Source organism: Platalea leucorodia (genome assembly GCF_965183815.1).
Source record: "Platalea leucorodia genome assembly, chromosome: 5".
Lineage (NCBI taxonomy): Eukaryota > Metazoa > Chordata > Aves > Pelecaniformes > Threskiornithidae > Platalea > Platalea leucorodia.
In genome coordinates this window covers 67,879,904-67,896,363 of record NC_138827.1, presented here as the reverse complement: position 1 = coordinate 67,896,363, position 16,460 = coordinate 67,879,904, and the positions used below count along the sequence as shown (strand labels likewise).

At 40.2% G+C, this 16,460-nt stretch overlaps 1 protein-coding gene across 1 annotated transcript in view; it reads right to left on the bottom strand.

Moving 5' to 3' along the window:
- Nucleotides 1-16,460, bottom strand: part of MYO1B (myosin IB) — a 117,418-nt gene that overhangs the window by 86,488 nt on the left and 14,470 nt on the right. The window contains exons 2-4 of the mRNA XM_082311446.1: nucleotides 14,067-14,207; nucleotides 11,506-11,637; nucleotides 8,452-8,549 (exon numbers count right to left, since the gene is read on the bottom strand). Of these exons, the coding sequence (XP_082167572.1) occupies nucleotides 8,452-8,549; nucleotides 11,506-11,637; nucleotides 14,067-14,201 (365 nt within the window). The 5' untranslated portion in view covers nucleotides 14,202-14,207. The remainder of the gene's footprint in view (nucleotides 1-8,451; nucleotides 8,550-11,505; nucleotides 11,638-14,066; nucleotides 14,208-16,460) is intronic.

The following is a 16,460-nucleotide window of genomic DNA, read 5'->3' as shown; positions in this document are numbered from 1 at the left end:
TTTAAAAGAAAGCCCAATCATAAACTATTTCTGTAACTAATTCAGTTGGGGGAGGGAGAGGAAAAGGAGACAGACACTCATGAGGAACCGACTCCATCTGCATGGCAAATGTCACACAAGCTTTGCTGCAGCCCTTGGGCGCTCATTCAAAACCACGTAAAGGCAAGGCCGGAGTTGGACTGCGCTCCCTCACCCAAGGAGGAGCTTCACACCATGTCTTCAAAGCCTTGGACACAGAAGAGCTTCACAGGGAAGAAACCTGAAGGCTAATAGCCTCTGACAGGTTTCTGTCAAAGGAGAGATTTACTGTCAGGATTCAAGTCAGTTGAAGTCCTGCCATGGCTCCTCAGCAGACACGAAGCATAATTTTTATTTCCAGATTCTAAACATACTTGCCATTACCCTTGGAAAGCAGACAGAGTAATGCGTTGTTTTACTCTGTTAGGTCCTGTTCACCACCGAGCTGAGCGAAGACCGATACTGTATATCATGATTACCATGTCAGCACACGACACAATTAACTTGCCTTCATCAAGCCTACTGCCGGGTGCCCGGCAGCCCTCTACACCTTCCTCCAGCTGCAAGGGTTGCATTCAAATACACCAGAGTGGCAAAAAATGCCCAAACCCCATTCCACTCTGCCTGAAGATACTGCTTAAGGATTAATTAACCCCCAAGTATTTGGTATCTCTTTCCACAACCGTGAAATAAATAAATAACACCTGGTGAAACACAATTTTCCAATAACCAGGGTCTCCCTGGGAGGTGTAAAGGTTGTCCACAAAAGCCACAGGTTCCCATCATTTGGATTACATTCACTAGTAACTATGGAAGAAAAACAATGCTTTTTACATATATCTATGATTTTAAATAGCTTCTTCGCAGTGATACCTTAGCACCTCACAATGACTATTTGGATTTCTCCCCACAGCTTTCTTACAGGGAAGTGCTGTAATATGCATTTTTAAATGGGAACAGAGGCACAAGGAGCACAAGTTACTCACCAACAGGTTCAGCAGAGCACTGAATTACCTCCAGTCACAAGTTAAAGATATTAATTTCTGCAACCCTTCCCTATCTTAACTGTCATGTCTAAAGCAATTTCCTGCTAAATGCTAACCAAATTTGGTCCTAAGCAGAAAGCTAGGAGAGCAAGATTTCCCATTTTCCACAGCATGCATATGCACAGGCAAGCTGTGAACTCACATGGCGTTTTCTGTCCCATTTAAACCAGAGTTGAACAAACTAGACTCCAGTGATAAAATAAGTAGCGTGAGGCCTCCAGAGACTCTCGTAGTTCACCCTTTAGTGTTTACTACCCACAGGATGAAACACAAGCAGCCACTGCTGACAATTCATCGTACAACTAACCGCTGCTACGATGAAACACAATACTTCACTAACTGGGCTCAAGGCTCATCATTTCTAAACAACGCATACTTTCTCCTCTCCTTTGGAACTGGCCAGAAACCTTCTGCAAAACATTTCTCCCCATGCATCTGAGCCCAGAACAGACCAAATATCCTAGAAATAGGCTGGTTTCACACCAGGAGCCCATGCAGAGTGCTGCGAGGGGGAGCAAGCCTGAAGGTGCCTCACCTCTTGGCAGCCAGGCTGCAACTTAAAAGAGGGACAACTCCAATCTGCCTTGCACTACAGCCTGGGAGGGAAGTGCCCCCCCAAAGGCATTCAGATACAAACTGTTGAGAAAAATCCCAAAATAATTAAGATTTTTGCTTCTTTCAAACACACAACGCAGTGTGTGCTTATATATATTTTCTTCAAATTAAAAAAAAATTGTTCTAGTTTTGTGGTCATCCTTCCCCCAAAGGAGGAAAGTGTTTTCCATCTATGTCTAATCTCTTTAGCTGAACAAAAAGAAAATGCAAAAATTGCCTTTCTACAGTGCTTACTTTGCTCTCTCAACACATGCAGCTTTGGCAATTTGCAAGCCTACAGATTCTTGGCAAGAATAACAGATACCCAAGAGTAAGAAGCTTTCTGGTCTTCACAAGTACATGGATACCCCAATTAGGACTCTTTCCTGATAAAACATTAACTTGTTTCCTCCTAAATCTTAAGAATTTGTGAATTCAGCCTGTTGTGAAATCAGTGCCGGAAAGTATCAGCGGAAGAGAGATGAAGGTCAGATCTTGAAGATTATATTTTGAAACAGGAATTCTTTGGAACTTGAAGACTTGCCCTTTTCAGCTATTCTGCTACCATAATAGCATACAATTTAATTGCTAAGTTCCTTGAAGTACCCTGACATGCCAAGGTAAAGAAAGATGAATGAAAGTGAAAACCTTGATTTTTAATTTTGAATACAGGCATTCAAATGAGATTTATTTAGAACCATCTCTTCATAGCTAACTATTGTTTAGACGATGTATTTTGGGAATTCAAGTCAGCTGTTTATTGTCAGACATGAACAAATACAGACCATTTCCTAAAATACCAAAATTTCAAAAGGTCAAATGACTATATAGAAACAAAGACATACTCATGTCCATTTTAAACACCAAGCCAAAGCATGCCAAAGAATCATTGTTTTTGCTGCAAAGCTACTTACAAGAATTAATACATTTCTTCTTCTAAAAATGCCAATATCTCAAAGCTGATGCCTAATAGCTACTTGCTACTGGTGGTCTGTCAGATTCAACATAACGGGGATAAACTGATCTGGAAAATAGCTTTCCCACATAACATCTGCCTTCCCACCAGAACTCTATTATAAACAAACAAAATAAATGGCTTAAATCCTTGAGCCAGCCACAAGCACAGAAACATTCCAGTGCTGAAAGCAGAACGTCCAAGAGTAGTGGGAGACCATACCGTGGCACCCCAGGGACTAGAGAGATCCTTTATTTTCCCTGTTTAAGGAAAAAAATGAAACCTCAGAGGAATGGCCTCACGATGATGAACACACAGAATGCACTCAGAAGATGTGATTTCTTTCTTGGCTTTGACATAGTCTTGTTATGCAAGTTTGGACAAGATCTGCTGTCTCCTCAAGTTTTGCTAACTAGAGACTCTTGATAATACTCCTTCCTCCAAATATCTACTTTATTGTGATAACTCACAAAGGCAAATTCTATCTCCTTGGCATGTCTGTCCAGAACCTAAACCAAAAGGACTCTCACTCATCGTTTATCAGTGCCTCTATCATGTAGCATGGCAACACTCTAATGCGCTAACAATTCATCTGTGGAAAAAAGCATTCAAATTTCCACTAGGTCAAATGACAATACATTCTGCATTCTCCACCAAAACAAGACAGACAACTCATTCCTGTTCAGAAAGGGCTTAAGACCCTGACTAGGAAGAAAATTCTAAGTCACAACTCAAGTGGAAAAGCCAATAATATTCACTTCTAAGTACTGTTGGAGATGCAACAGCCAAGACACTTTGATGCCTCATTTTCTCCCCCTAGGACTGAAAGCAAACATAACCACTTGGGGCAAGGTGTTACTACTACTTCAAGCTTGTATCCACCTTGCAAGGCCTTCTGTGCCTTTCTAACCCAAGCAGCTTGCAGACTGGCTTACGAAGAGGTCTGAAATAGCAAGATGATGCGAGGCTGCCATTGCTTGGGAAAAACCTACAGGCAGCAGCCTCTTCCCAGCCAAGGGCTGGGGAAAGCTATTGCTAGAAACTGGCAAACTGCCTGAAACGCTTGTGGACCTTTTCAGCTGAGAGGTTGCAAAAACCTTATAGAGCGCCCAGTGAAAAGTCCCCAAACACCTTTGTAGCCAGGACGCACAAGCACTGCGGTGAAATCTGATACAGAGGGAAGAGGCAGTACAGGCCAACTCAAGAAGGGGAGCTTTTAGAAGACCACTAGTAGAGCTTATGGGAGAATATTTCACACTCTGGTATACAGTGTATCAATAAAGCTACTTTTCCTCTTGGCAAAGTTAGTCTTGCAATACCCCAAGGGCCCAGAAGAGAGAAGATTGCAGCTGCAGAAGCCAGGGAATGTTATCGACAGCAGTTGAGGCCGCACTGCTGAAGCTGCAGAGCTGGGGCTACTGTAACAGCCTGCTCCATATCTTTAAAGTCTTTTCTGGATCTGTGGCATCCTCTGCAAAGCAACCTTCTACAGAATTTAAGATCATTAAGCAGCTACACAGATTTGCTGCAAACCTTCTACATCACTTTTGGCAGCTCTGTTAAAACCAAACCCGCTGCTTCTTACCCATGGTAGCCTGTAACAGTCCAGAAAAATTGCTGCTGCACACAAGTCACTCCTGCTGTAAAATGTCCAATTGCTAATGTACCCTGCAAGTGTGCTAAATTCCCAGGGCCCAGCAAGGTTGCTCTATTTACTTATTTTTTAAATGCTGGAGCATAAAAATAGAAAATAAATTCTAGTAAAAAAGATTGCTTGTGTGGATACCGATTCTTCCATTTATTCAGACCAATTTTAATACTCCAGATTTGCATAATGCACATTTCTGTAGTATTGATTATGCTAAGTGTACTGGATTCCTACCATTTTGAACAGTTTCAGATCACACCGCTAAAACAATTCATCGAAACGAGAGACACTGAAGTAAGATCAAAGAGAAGTGTGACCAGATTTTATTGGAACAAATCCAGAACCAAGCCTTGGGCAGCATTGTTTTCTTTGCAGGGGGAAGGGCTGTGTTTTGGTTTTGTGGGTTTTTTTAATGTGACATATGCAAAATTATATTTATAATAATACTCATTTTCATTTGTATTTGCCTGAACTACTGCGGTTCTGGATCTTGCCAGCTCATAAGCACATGTGCCGCTGCATGCTCAGAATAGCAGAGGCCAAGGAGATGGCAGATGCAGAGGAAGCCTGTACTTACATGTTCTCAGTTTTCTGAACTGTCTCAAACTCAAACAGAACCTGGTAAATTTAACACTGCAATGTTACTCCATAATGAAGTTTCTCATTTTAATAAACATTAGCAACTAGATCAGTACCTTATTAAACTATCATCTCTTATTTGAACAATCATGCTGTGTGCTCAAATTTGTTTTTCATTGTGGCTGGCCACAATAAAATAGCTAAATGCACCCTGCTTCTAGTCTATTGTGTTTTTTCAGGTCAGAAACACTCGCAAAGTTGCAAGACACTATGTTTGAAAAGAATAAGGAAAAGAGGAACATCAAGACTAAAACCAAAACCACCTTAGACCATTATTACTGTTTCTGGGGCTCTGATTCACTGTATTACTGTGTCTCACAATGTAGGTGTTTGTATTGTTTGATGGAGAGGGATGGGCTGGGTACTTGAAAAAACACGTAAACAAACAAAGTAGGACTTCATCCTGTAGTTCTCCAGGGTTTGCCTGTGCTGTTTTATGACAGCACATACAAAATAAACTCTACCTGTGATCCAAGCCGTGCAGCTGCACTCTGTGTTGAGCCAATGCCTTGTGCTTCAGTGATCTTGGAGCATGAGCAGAGCCTCCAGGTACCATCTGCAAGCAACTATGCAGGCACAACCCCAGGATCCCAAAGAGCAGTGATCAAGTAGAAAGAGCAGGAACTAACAAAGTTTGATTTCCTCAAACAGGAGCTTCTGTGTGGATTTTCCCATATCCAGTAAGGGCTGGACTCGTGCAGCATCACACAGCACTAATCCTTAGTCAGCAAAAGAAACTTCTATGCTTTAAGACCTCTCATTAGCATTTCCCAGCAAATATAACATCTCTCCAAAGCTCCTCACCAGCTCTAAAGAGGCCTCAATAATTCGTGAGATCCTAAAGATAAGAAAGCCTGTTTCCACCTCCCTTCACTGGAAGGGAAGCCAATGCTAAAAATTTACTTTTTCAAAGGCTAGTCTGCGGCAAACTGAAAATACAATCCAGACTCTCCGTTTTACTTTCTCCATATATATATATATATATATATATATATATATATAAAAAATAAGAAACCTTCCCTTCTCCTCAAAAATACTGAATATTTTTCTCTGTAGTTTGGATGGAGTCCTTTCTAATTATGTTTGTACAAGTGAAGAAATATAACACTGGATTTCTGAACAAACACAGCCTATTCCCCATAATGATTAAAACTCTCTTGCTCAAGACTACCCTCCTTCTGGACATTGCATTTTCACCCCAGAAATATAGTGGACAAAGTCTGTATGTTGTAATAGAAAACAAAAAAAAACAAAAAAACCCAAAACAATCCTGGTAAGCTATTACATGTGCTTAATGCAGTTACTAATCATGATAGGCAGCCTTGTAAAACCTGAACAGGACAGTAAAGACTTAACAGAAGAAAACTTATGTAGAAGAGCACAGGATGACTTCCTGAAATTGGGAAGAAAAAAAAAAAAAAAATCAAGCAAAAGAAGAAACGGAGGCAACAGTATCCACAGTTCAAGCCAAACCATCTTACTCCTGATAAAATTCAGCATTAGTATGTATCATAGTCATGTACCAAATATGTTGATGGCTGATACGACTCAAGAAATAAAAGCTCAAACAGGTAACGCAAAGACAGAAAAGCACATCTATACCATCCCAAAGCAAACAATCATGGCACAGGTGACCTATGTAAAAAAGGATAACAACACTTAAAATATTCTTCAATATGGGCTTGATCCCGCAAGTCACTGTGCAAACAGCAGCAGCCTGAGCAAGGTACAGGTAACCCACATGGATCAGGACCAAGCCCTTAATCGTACTGCAACCTGTTTTAGACCTGAGCCTCGAAGTAAGAGCAGAGCGTTTGCCAGAGAGAGACACCCACACGGCAAGTTGAAGCGAGTACTTGAAGGGGGATGCATATGCACAGATGATTGGGTTTCTCTGCTGAGTTTCTCGAGGGCACAGAAATCTCTCTGCTGCTCAGTGAATATTGCTGCTAACCTCGCAATCATTATGACAGACTCTAATGTTATTATTAATGAAGCAGATTAATCACCTCAGCCATTCGCCTCTCTGACTACATTGGGATGTTTTTATACAAACAAACAGAATTCCTATCCAGGATGCAATTACAGATGAAACCTGTAAAGTAAACGATGAGGAAGTCAACCCAAAGCAGACACAAAAAATTTCAAGGAAAGCCTTTAAATACCCCAGAATGTCAGTGTTTGCTCACTTTTGAAAAAGATAAAGACTTGTTTCTGTAAGCAAACAGTAGCTGGAGATTGGATAGTGTCTGTGCCAAGAAACCATTGGTGAAAACATTAGCGAGAGCACTCATCCCAAAACATTTTATTATTTCTGTATGAATAAAATGGGGGGGAATGATGGAAGTCTCCTGCCATGCTGCAGCCAAGGCTAACTTATGTTCTTCAGGGTGAAAACCATATTTTTACAGTACTTGGACACTTTTGCTTCTACTTCTGTTATTTGCCAATCTTTCATTAACCTTCCTTTTGTGTTTTTATTTCATATAACTTGCACTGTAACCACTAGTAAATGCTCAAAATGTCATCCTCACCTTTGTGAAGAACTATACAGCATTTTGGGGCAGAGCCAACACTGTAACAGTCCCTGGGGCCCTACCTCCTTTCTTTTTTCAAAGTATCACATCAGAGGCAAAAAAGAGTGTGTAGGGAAGGAGAAGATCCCTACACAGCCCACAAGATGCACATAATTTTCTGTGATCCTTATTAATGTTTTTTTACTCCTTTATGCAGATATTGCATACGGTCTTACAAACAAGTGCTTCAAACGCTATGCTCAGCATCGTGGGAGCTGTACAAAAAGGAAAGGAAACAAAGCACTGCCTTGAGATAAGCAACCCTCCTCCCACGAAGCACTTCAAGGTAAAAAGCAATCAGCCCACTGGCTGCGAAAATCTTTACTCCTGACTCCGGGGAACTTACAAAGTTTGTTTTACCAGAGCAGGCTGATAGGAAGGGCCAGAGGAGCAACAGGATTTCTATCTAGATAACAAGCAAAGGAAGATTTACAGGGAGGCAGAATACTACTTCTCAGACCACAAGCTATCACAGGAAAAGATGTGCCTTGGGCACACAAACCCTTCTTCACATCTGAAGGAGAAGCAGCAGGCTTCAAGGTCCTAGCCTGTGGCAGCTGCAACAATATTATTACTACAACTCAGTAGCTTCCCTCAAAGAGGGAAACTGTTGAGGCACTGCTGGGAAAATCACTCAAACCAACGCAGGCGTCCCCCAAGGGAGGAAGAGAAGGAGATCTAAGGAAACTCGCGTCCCCTGGGCTCCCATCACAGGCGGATGGATGGCTGCTCTGCTGCGGCTCTCAAACCATCCTGCCTTTAAGAAACGAGTCAGTCACCACACCTGGCACTCCTCAGAGTCCCAAAGGAAGGCCAGCAGTCCAGGCTGAACTCACTGGATAAACCCAAGTAAATACCTCAAGGCACAAGAGAGCAGGGTGGGGTCTGGCAGGGTGCTAGACTTCTGCATGTTGCTGCAGGAGCAGCAAAGGCACAGACCTGCTACTGACAGGCATGCACACAGCTAGGACATACCCGAAACCACAGGGGACAACAACCCTCTTCAAAACCCAACAAAGGACTCCATCTGGTCTCAAAAACAACATACTAAAGACAAACATGATCATGCTGACCTGAGAAGGTAATGAAATTGAGAATAAAATTGAGCTTCAATAATCACTCGATCATATTACAATGAAGATTTTCCCAGCAAGCTGCATTTACGTATCCCAATACCAGAAAACTCTGTTCTTCACCACGGAGTTATATAGAGGGATGGTCACACAAAGCTAATGCAGACCAAGACAATTGGTCTCATCCACATAATTCTGTCCTCCACTCTCTTCTTCCAAATGTAGCATCGGGAATACCAGGTATGAGTGCAGCAGGAACAAAGCCACTACGCTTGACAGCAATTCAGTAAACTCCTGAATACTGTAAGGCAGCTGAAAAAGGAGTGCATCAGTAATAGAGGCAGAGGTAGTAGAGTAAAGTCAAGTCAGAAACCAAAAGGCTACCCCTAAAGTATCAAAACAATAGAGATCAACAGGAAGCAGCTCAGTCTGTGAAACACGCACACCGCAATAGCCACGCCACCAGAAGGCAGCCACAAGGATGCTACCTCAAACAGCTAACACGAGTTATTATACCGGAATGCCAAATATTTAATATTGCAGCAATAAAACAACGTGTGTTCAGTACCATAAGACTGCTCCTGCCCAAAGCAACCCACAAACTCCACGCACAGAAAATACAAATTAAACGCTGACATCAGAGAAAGATTCTGCTTTGTTGTAAGAACAAAAAGCAAACAAACATTTTTTTGTAAGGAACAAAGTGTTGACCTCTGCAAATTTGGGAAGACTTCAAGAAACAACATAACTGTGCAGAAAAATGTGCAGGGCAGCAGAATAAAGCAGTATCTGGCCTCTAAAGGCCTACGCAGCACCGCTCCCGTCCAGACTCCTCACACCTCCCTTACCACTTCCACATGCCTCGCAGAACAGCAAGCCCTGTACAAGATTAAGTTTCAGGCCGATACATATACTACAATTTTTCCCAAGTCTCTACCATTCCTGAGTCACTGTAAATACACATATAGACAGATGTCCCCCTCCCATTTGTCAGCATCCCAAAATACAAAGGAAAAATAATTGCTGAGCTGGATTGGCTGAGCATATTTCAGCCAACTTAAAAAAAACATCAAAATAAAAAGTTCAGGGAGGGAGTTCAACAGAATGAGTCAAAATTCATCACTGACACCAAATACATTCATAAAATTCAGTTTGTAAGTTTTCCACGCGGTCTCTAGGTCACACATTTTAACCACATAAACTGCTCCCTGGAACCTTCAAATAACCAACATTGTGGTTTTTTTCTACTTGCTAACTGCATTGCCCATGAGCCACATTTTACTCCGTAAAATTAAAGAAAAATTCTCACAGGCTTTTGTTACTGATATTTACAGACAAGAACTTCTGCAAAAAATCGATGCAAATTTTATCAATTAAAAGTTTGAGTTACAAAAAGAATATAATAAACAATTACAGCTTTTTAATGAGATTTTTCTTGGTCAGACATACCCCAGACATTTCCAGACATGACTAAGCTCCAAGATTCCCATTTCCAATTAACATATGCATGTTACCCAGTGAGCCCTTCCCCCCAAAGCCACTCAGCATGAGATTACGGCAGAATCTGATGGTCTTTAGCAGAATACTTGGCCAAACTCCAACTCCACCAGCCTTCATGCTTATTTTTATAGGCACGGCCTTCAGCTTTGCGCTCTGGTATGCAACCTAACACCCAAGTCCATTAAACTTTCCATCAAATACACATAAAATTGAACAACAGTTAATCAAGCTGTAGTCTGTTCTCTGTTAGGCCTACTCTTATTGCCCTGTTTGCACCATGGCATGAAACTTAGCTAATATTCTTGAAGGGCTTACAGTGACCATGCCCAGGATGGTACAGAGGACCATCAGGGGATCCAGACCTGAATTGTCTTGCAAGGGGAGCTCTTATGGACAAGACCTCAAATTTCAAAGGGGTAGACGGAGCTGGCACTAGGATCTCCATTCAAACATTCAGCATCAAACATAACTACTGTGAAAAGACTAGAAAAGACAAAAATTGTATTCTCTTCCAGTGGAATGAGCCCATTTATCTTGTCATCTTTGGCTACGGAGAGAGATTTGGCACTGTTCGCTGATGGCTCGACTCTCACATTTACCTATCAAGACTGGCTGGCTAACACAATTATGCAACGTCTGGCCAACTTTACAGCATTTTCAAAGCTATCCATGTTACAGGTCTCATTCCTCACAACAAACCCTTTTGAAGGTTATAACTGCAACTCCATTTTAAAACTAACATATGTAGCACAGACACAGCCATCAGTCTGCAGAAAACTGCTTAGAAATTGATGTTGAGTAAGCCCTGGTTTACTGCTGTAGAAACATTTCAATCCATTCATGTAGCTTCAGTTTGACTTAGTTTTTTAAACTTGGACTCAACTTTTGGTAATGCCTACAATGAAACACTGACATGAGGGGTGAACTTAACCCCACAACTGAGCCGTGAAAGGACAAATCCATTCCTATTGCCCTCTGAAAGGATCCTGAGAGGTCAACTTGTGTAGCTTGTTAGAGCTGAAGAAATCTGCAGTCTTTGTTAAGCACCAACAGTAGCTCTTTAATAGACCAATTTGGTTTCCCCAGGATAGCATGCAAACTACAGATTCTACATGGTAAAACAAACATTACTTCCAGATGTAACAAAGGCTTCATTGTGCTCATCTGAGTCTAAAAACAGAAATGCAAAGTGTAGTTTTCATGAGTGAGGTTTGGGGAGAAGAGAGTGGGTGGCAATAAGGAGAAGGGAGAAGAGTTTGCACTTGAAAATTAACATGTGGTGGTTACTGTGAGCACCGTTCCAACTCTTACTGTTTTAAGAGTTTTCTAAAATATACAACAGTAGCATGAAATTTGTAGGGCAGCAGAACTCAACTGATACTGAAAGGAGATATTATTCCTCAAGTGATTTGGTAAATAAAACCATGCAGCATCACAAACTAAGTAACTTGTATACTTGGTAGGAGCATGCGGCATAGACATAAACATCTATTCTTTCCACCACTGATGTAGTGAATGTTTTAATACTTGCAAAGATCTGCAACATTTTGCCTTCATAGTGTGGATTCACAAACAATACTTCTAAGACCTTAAAAAAAAAATAAAAAAAAAAAAAAATCACATGATCAAACAAACCTGGAGATAAAAAGAGTAAATGATAGTGCAACAAACTACAAGGGAATGATGGGGGGGGGGTGGGGAGGAAGGGGGCATGGGGGAACACCACCAAAAAAACCCAACACCACCACCAACAAAAAAAAAAAACCACCAACAAAAAAATACTTCGGTTTTGGCAGCAGTTCACGCTTCTCAACAGAGCATGTTTAAGTATTAGGCTTTCCCACCTCCGAGGCAAAGGATCCTACACTGCTAGAGAAAAGTGACACCTTGTATCACCTGCCAAAGCACATAATACAGCTAATTACATTGCACATCAGTGCCAGGCCCAGCCAAATCAACAACTAGGGGAAATACATACTTCTCTGTCACTGTCTCAAAGAACTGCGTGTTTGAACATGGTTGTCAGCTAGCATATAATAGCAGATAAAAATAAAACATATTACTCATTTGTCATTCAAACTGATTTCTTTCAAGAAAAAGCTATCTAGTCTAAATTAAGTAGAAACATGTAATTAAATTCTTTGCAATCCATAGTAGTTTACAGTAAAAAAAAAAAACCTTGAGAAATCCACTCCTGTATGACTTACAGCAGTTCTTCTTCAGAGACTGCGTAGTCTAAGGTACCCTCACAGAATAGGTTTCCATCCTTAATGTTTTGAATAAAACTTTCAAATATGACCCAAAGATTGTACAAGGTAGCACTGTCTTCTTCAACCTCTAGGCAAATAACTCCCTTTCCTTCTCTTTTCCTTCATATTTTCTTGAGGTAAAGTGGAATGAGATGATTCAGTATCACCCACTTTTACTGCAGGTATTAGGAATATAGAGTTAAACCTAAAACTGATGTGAAACAGGTTAATTATACAAGCTGCTAACTGGAAAAAGCTCTGAATCCCAGAAGCAGCAGCCACTGCGGCTGTTGAATATGGAGGACCTGCCAGAAGCAGGATGAAACAGCAGCAAAGAGGAGTCTGATATCTACCTGCCTGTATCAACATCTAAGGGTTATCAAGAGGGAACAGACTACATTTTCAAGGAACAAGGAAAATTTAAGACACAGATTTTTGGAAATGTAACTCTCAAATGTATTGGGAGGATTTTTTAAACTATTGTGGAAGAAATCTTTCCACAAACACAGATCGTTTTGGTTTCTACTCCAACAAGGTTTTAATGGATACTGAGAGTCCTTGTCTTACTTTAATTTTCCAGTTAATTTAAACTGTCAGTCCAAACTTAAGGACCAAATAGGCAGAGGTGATACAATGATAGACAGGTACAACTGTATATTGCCAAGTAAATGCCTACAGAAAAGGGAACAGGCATAACTGAGTAGGAAAACGACTCCAGAAGAAAGATGCGGCAGTCAATGAATAGCAGAGGTACAAAAGCACAGACTACAACTAAGGGATAGAAGCAGCAAACAAAAATAACACAGATCCTCCCATACTGGAGGATGGAAAGGAAAAAGTATAATGAAGCCACAGAGGTTCAAATGCTTAGCAAGAAGGAAAAATATAGTCACACTAAAAATTAAAAGGAGGGGAGGGCTAAGCTATAATTAAGTATAGAACACATCTATTTGATTGTAATAAGCGGCAGACACAATTGCTTGCAGATCATAGCTATACTTTGGCTTAAACATTTCAGCTTTACTTACTTATCTTTTACCAGCAGTCTTGGAAAGCCTCTACAAATCATTAAGTTCACACAGCCTCAGCAGTACAACAGATACAATACTGTGCACATTTTAACAAAAATGGACTAAACAGAGATGAAGCAGGAAATGAAAGGCTTAACTGGAATCACAATTTGCCTCTTCATTCCCAGCCTGTGTTTCAACAGTCACTTCACAGCATCTCTCCTATTGATCATCAATCAGACATTAATATGCCTGAAGATTTTGATTACTTCCACATATATCCAAGCTCATAGTTTCTAGTTTAAAATCCAGCCATTCTAATAAACATAACTTTTTTGCAAATCAAAACCAGCAGGCAACATTTAAGCCAGCTCTAGCATATTCCAAGCATATACTGTTTCTACATCAACCTGCTCCAACATCCTGGAAGTGCATTATTTATAACTGCAACGTCCTCTGACAACAGGGGTATCAAAGTAATTGTCATCATCAGTTCTGGAACTGTTTTTTATGAAAATCAGAGGTCTACCACATTGTGCAACGGGGAAAAAGAAAAAGGAAAAATATCCCAGATGGAAAAGATCAAATGCAAACAATGCAGTACAGGAAAGACTACAGCACAAGTAAGGTTTAAAATATCCCTAATACAATAGATTATGTTCAGGCATTCAGTCTATGTGTATCCTTATAAATAAACACATATTTTAAGAATGACAACATAGCTTCTCATAGGATGTTATCTGTTAACATATACTCACATATACTTCATTGTGATCATAGCGCTTTTTCAGATTATTGATGAACGAATCTTCATCAAGTGGCTCTAAAAGAACCATATCTCCCACCCCTATCATGTTGTCCAAAAGTGACGTCTTGACCTCCATTTTGGCCATTTTCTCCTGCAAAGAAAGAAACGAGAAAAAAAACCAAAGAGCAAAGTTAGCTCAAAATTATTCTAATTATTCACAGGCATTATCTAGTAACACTATTTAAGGAATACAAGTACAAGGAATACAACCCATCAAATGACACTGCTTTAAAATATTTTTCCAAGGAACATTCTCAAAGTCATTCTATCTATGAAGGTAGTCCACACAATTCCAAAAATTTAACTTCTAACAGTCAACAATGCCTTCTGATTCACTATACATTAAATATGAAACTGCAAGAAACAGGAATTAAGATTCCAGTGGGCACTACATCCAGATTTTCTGGATTACTTCAACAGTGTTCAAGCGTACACAAACCCAAGTTTTATCAAAAGCTTCATCAACATCTCCAGTGTATCAAATTAGAGTTTAAATTTGTCAATACCCTAACCTGAATTTCTTTCTCACCCTTACTTGCATTTCTCCAACCCCATCAACTTTTAAATGGAAACCAACTAAGTGAACTCAAGCAGAGACAAAACCCATCACATTATTGTATCTTAGTTCATGAACCCGGTACTCCAGAGTGCTTATACTCCAGTACAGTACTGCTCTTGGTTACATGAGGCTACCAGATTACTTCATTTCCTAACCAGACTTATTTGGATTTATTTGTAATTTATTGCTTAAGAGAGCATTTTCATTGGGCAGCAACAATCCAGCTGACAAGCGGAGACTCTGCATCTATGTAAGTGGAGCAGCAAAAGGCAGAAGCTGGGCTTAAACAAGGACCAGTATCAAACAAAGTAACCAAGTCTGATAAACGAAGTAATTCAGGCAAAGAAGCCAAGGTCAGGCCAAAACTCCACACTAATTTGACCGTCCCAGCCTTTTATTCTTCCAATCCAAATGCTAGAGAAGATTAAACAAACTCCTGAAGAACTCCAGGCACACAGTTACTGCTTTCAGCTTTCATGACAAGACTGAAAAATGAACGTATTAGCAGTGGCGGCCCACAACTGGGGAACCAGAGGTGAGAGAACAACTTTGCTGACAACACAAACCAAGAACCAACTACCGCACAGCTACAGCTACACAAAACAACAGCTGAACTTCACCAGTCAGCTGTAACCTCTCAGCTATGAAATGCTATCAAGGCTGTCCTTGCTCCCCCTATCACTGCAGCATATTTTAATTCTAAATATCTTTTCTCATTTTTCAAAACATCTTTGAACAGCTATTAGCTTGTACAATCAGCATTAACTTGCCATAGTGGCTATCTACCAGATAACTAATTTAAAACAAGTGGAGCTTTTTATCTCTTGCTTCTGTCCACAGCCACTGCGTTACTACATGCTATTTGATTTTTGAGCAGTGAGTGACATTTGAGGGATATCGGATCAAGACTTAAGTCGCGTTTGATGTTTTTCCAAATTCAACGAAGAGACGCGCAGCTCCACAGGCAGCTAACACAAGTGATACAGCAAGATCCCCAAAACCTGAACCAAGCCTGGGAATTACTGGAAATTCACATGGAAATGCAAAAACAGTGCTGAACTATAGTAACCAACCAAAGCTGAGTCAACTCTGCTAAACAAACAAAAGAGCATTTATTTTAAACAAAAACACTGGACAAATATTTTTGAAGAGAAAGATACTTTTATTCTTAAAAGTTCACCTCTCTGGTATCACCAAAAAAATTTTAAATATTCACAAAATCTTTTCAGATTCACTTCAACTTCTGCATCCCATTAAGACAAATTCTTTGAACTACCAGTCTTGTTTCAATGACCTAATTACTTCCCATACATCAACTAATGCTCAAATAATTTTTGAAGGCTGGAAAAAAAAAGTAGCCCGTCTTAAGTATGGAACTTATTAAATATTGGGTTTGTAGCCAAAAAAAAAAGCCAACATAAAAATCCTAATATGGGCAATTTCAACCTAAAATTTAAGTTCTAAGTAGTATACCTCATCTACCATTGTGAAATTACATACCACCTACCACACTTCATGCATCACTGCTTGGGAATTTCAAGACCAAGAGCAGCCAAACCCATCAAGAACATTCATGTATTCCCAAGCTCAGAGGCACATTTTGCAGAAGAGGTGCACAGACACCACATCTACTACTAAAAGCTGGATCAGAAAGTTGTATACAAATATTAATTTATCAATATATTTGAAAAGTTCAATTTTATGGTGAAAGGTTAATTTTCAGCTTGTTTTTTTCCCACAATAATTTAACATCATACTATGATTAAAACATTTCCTTTACCTTGA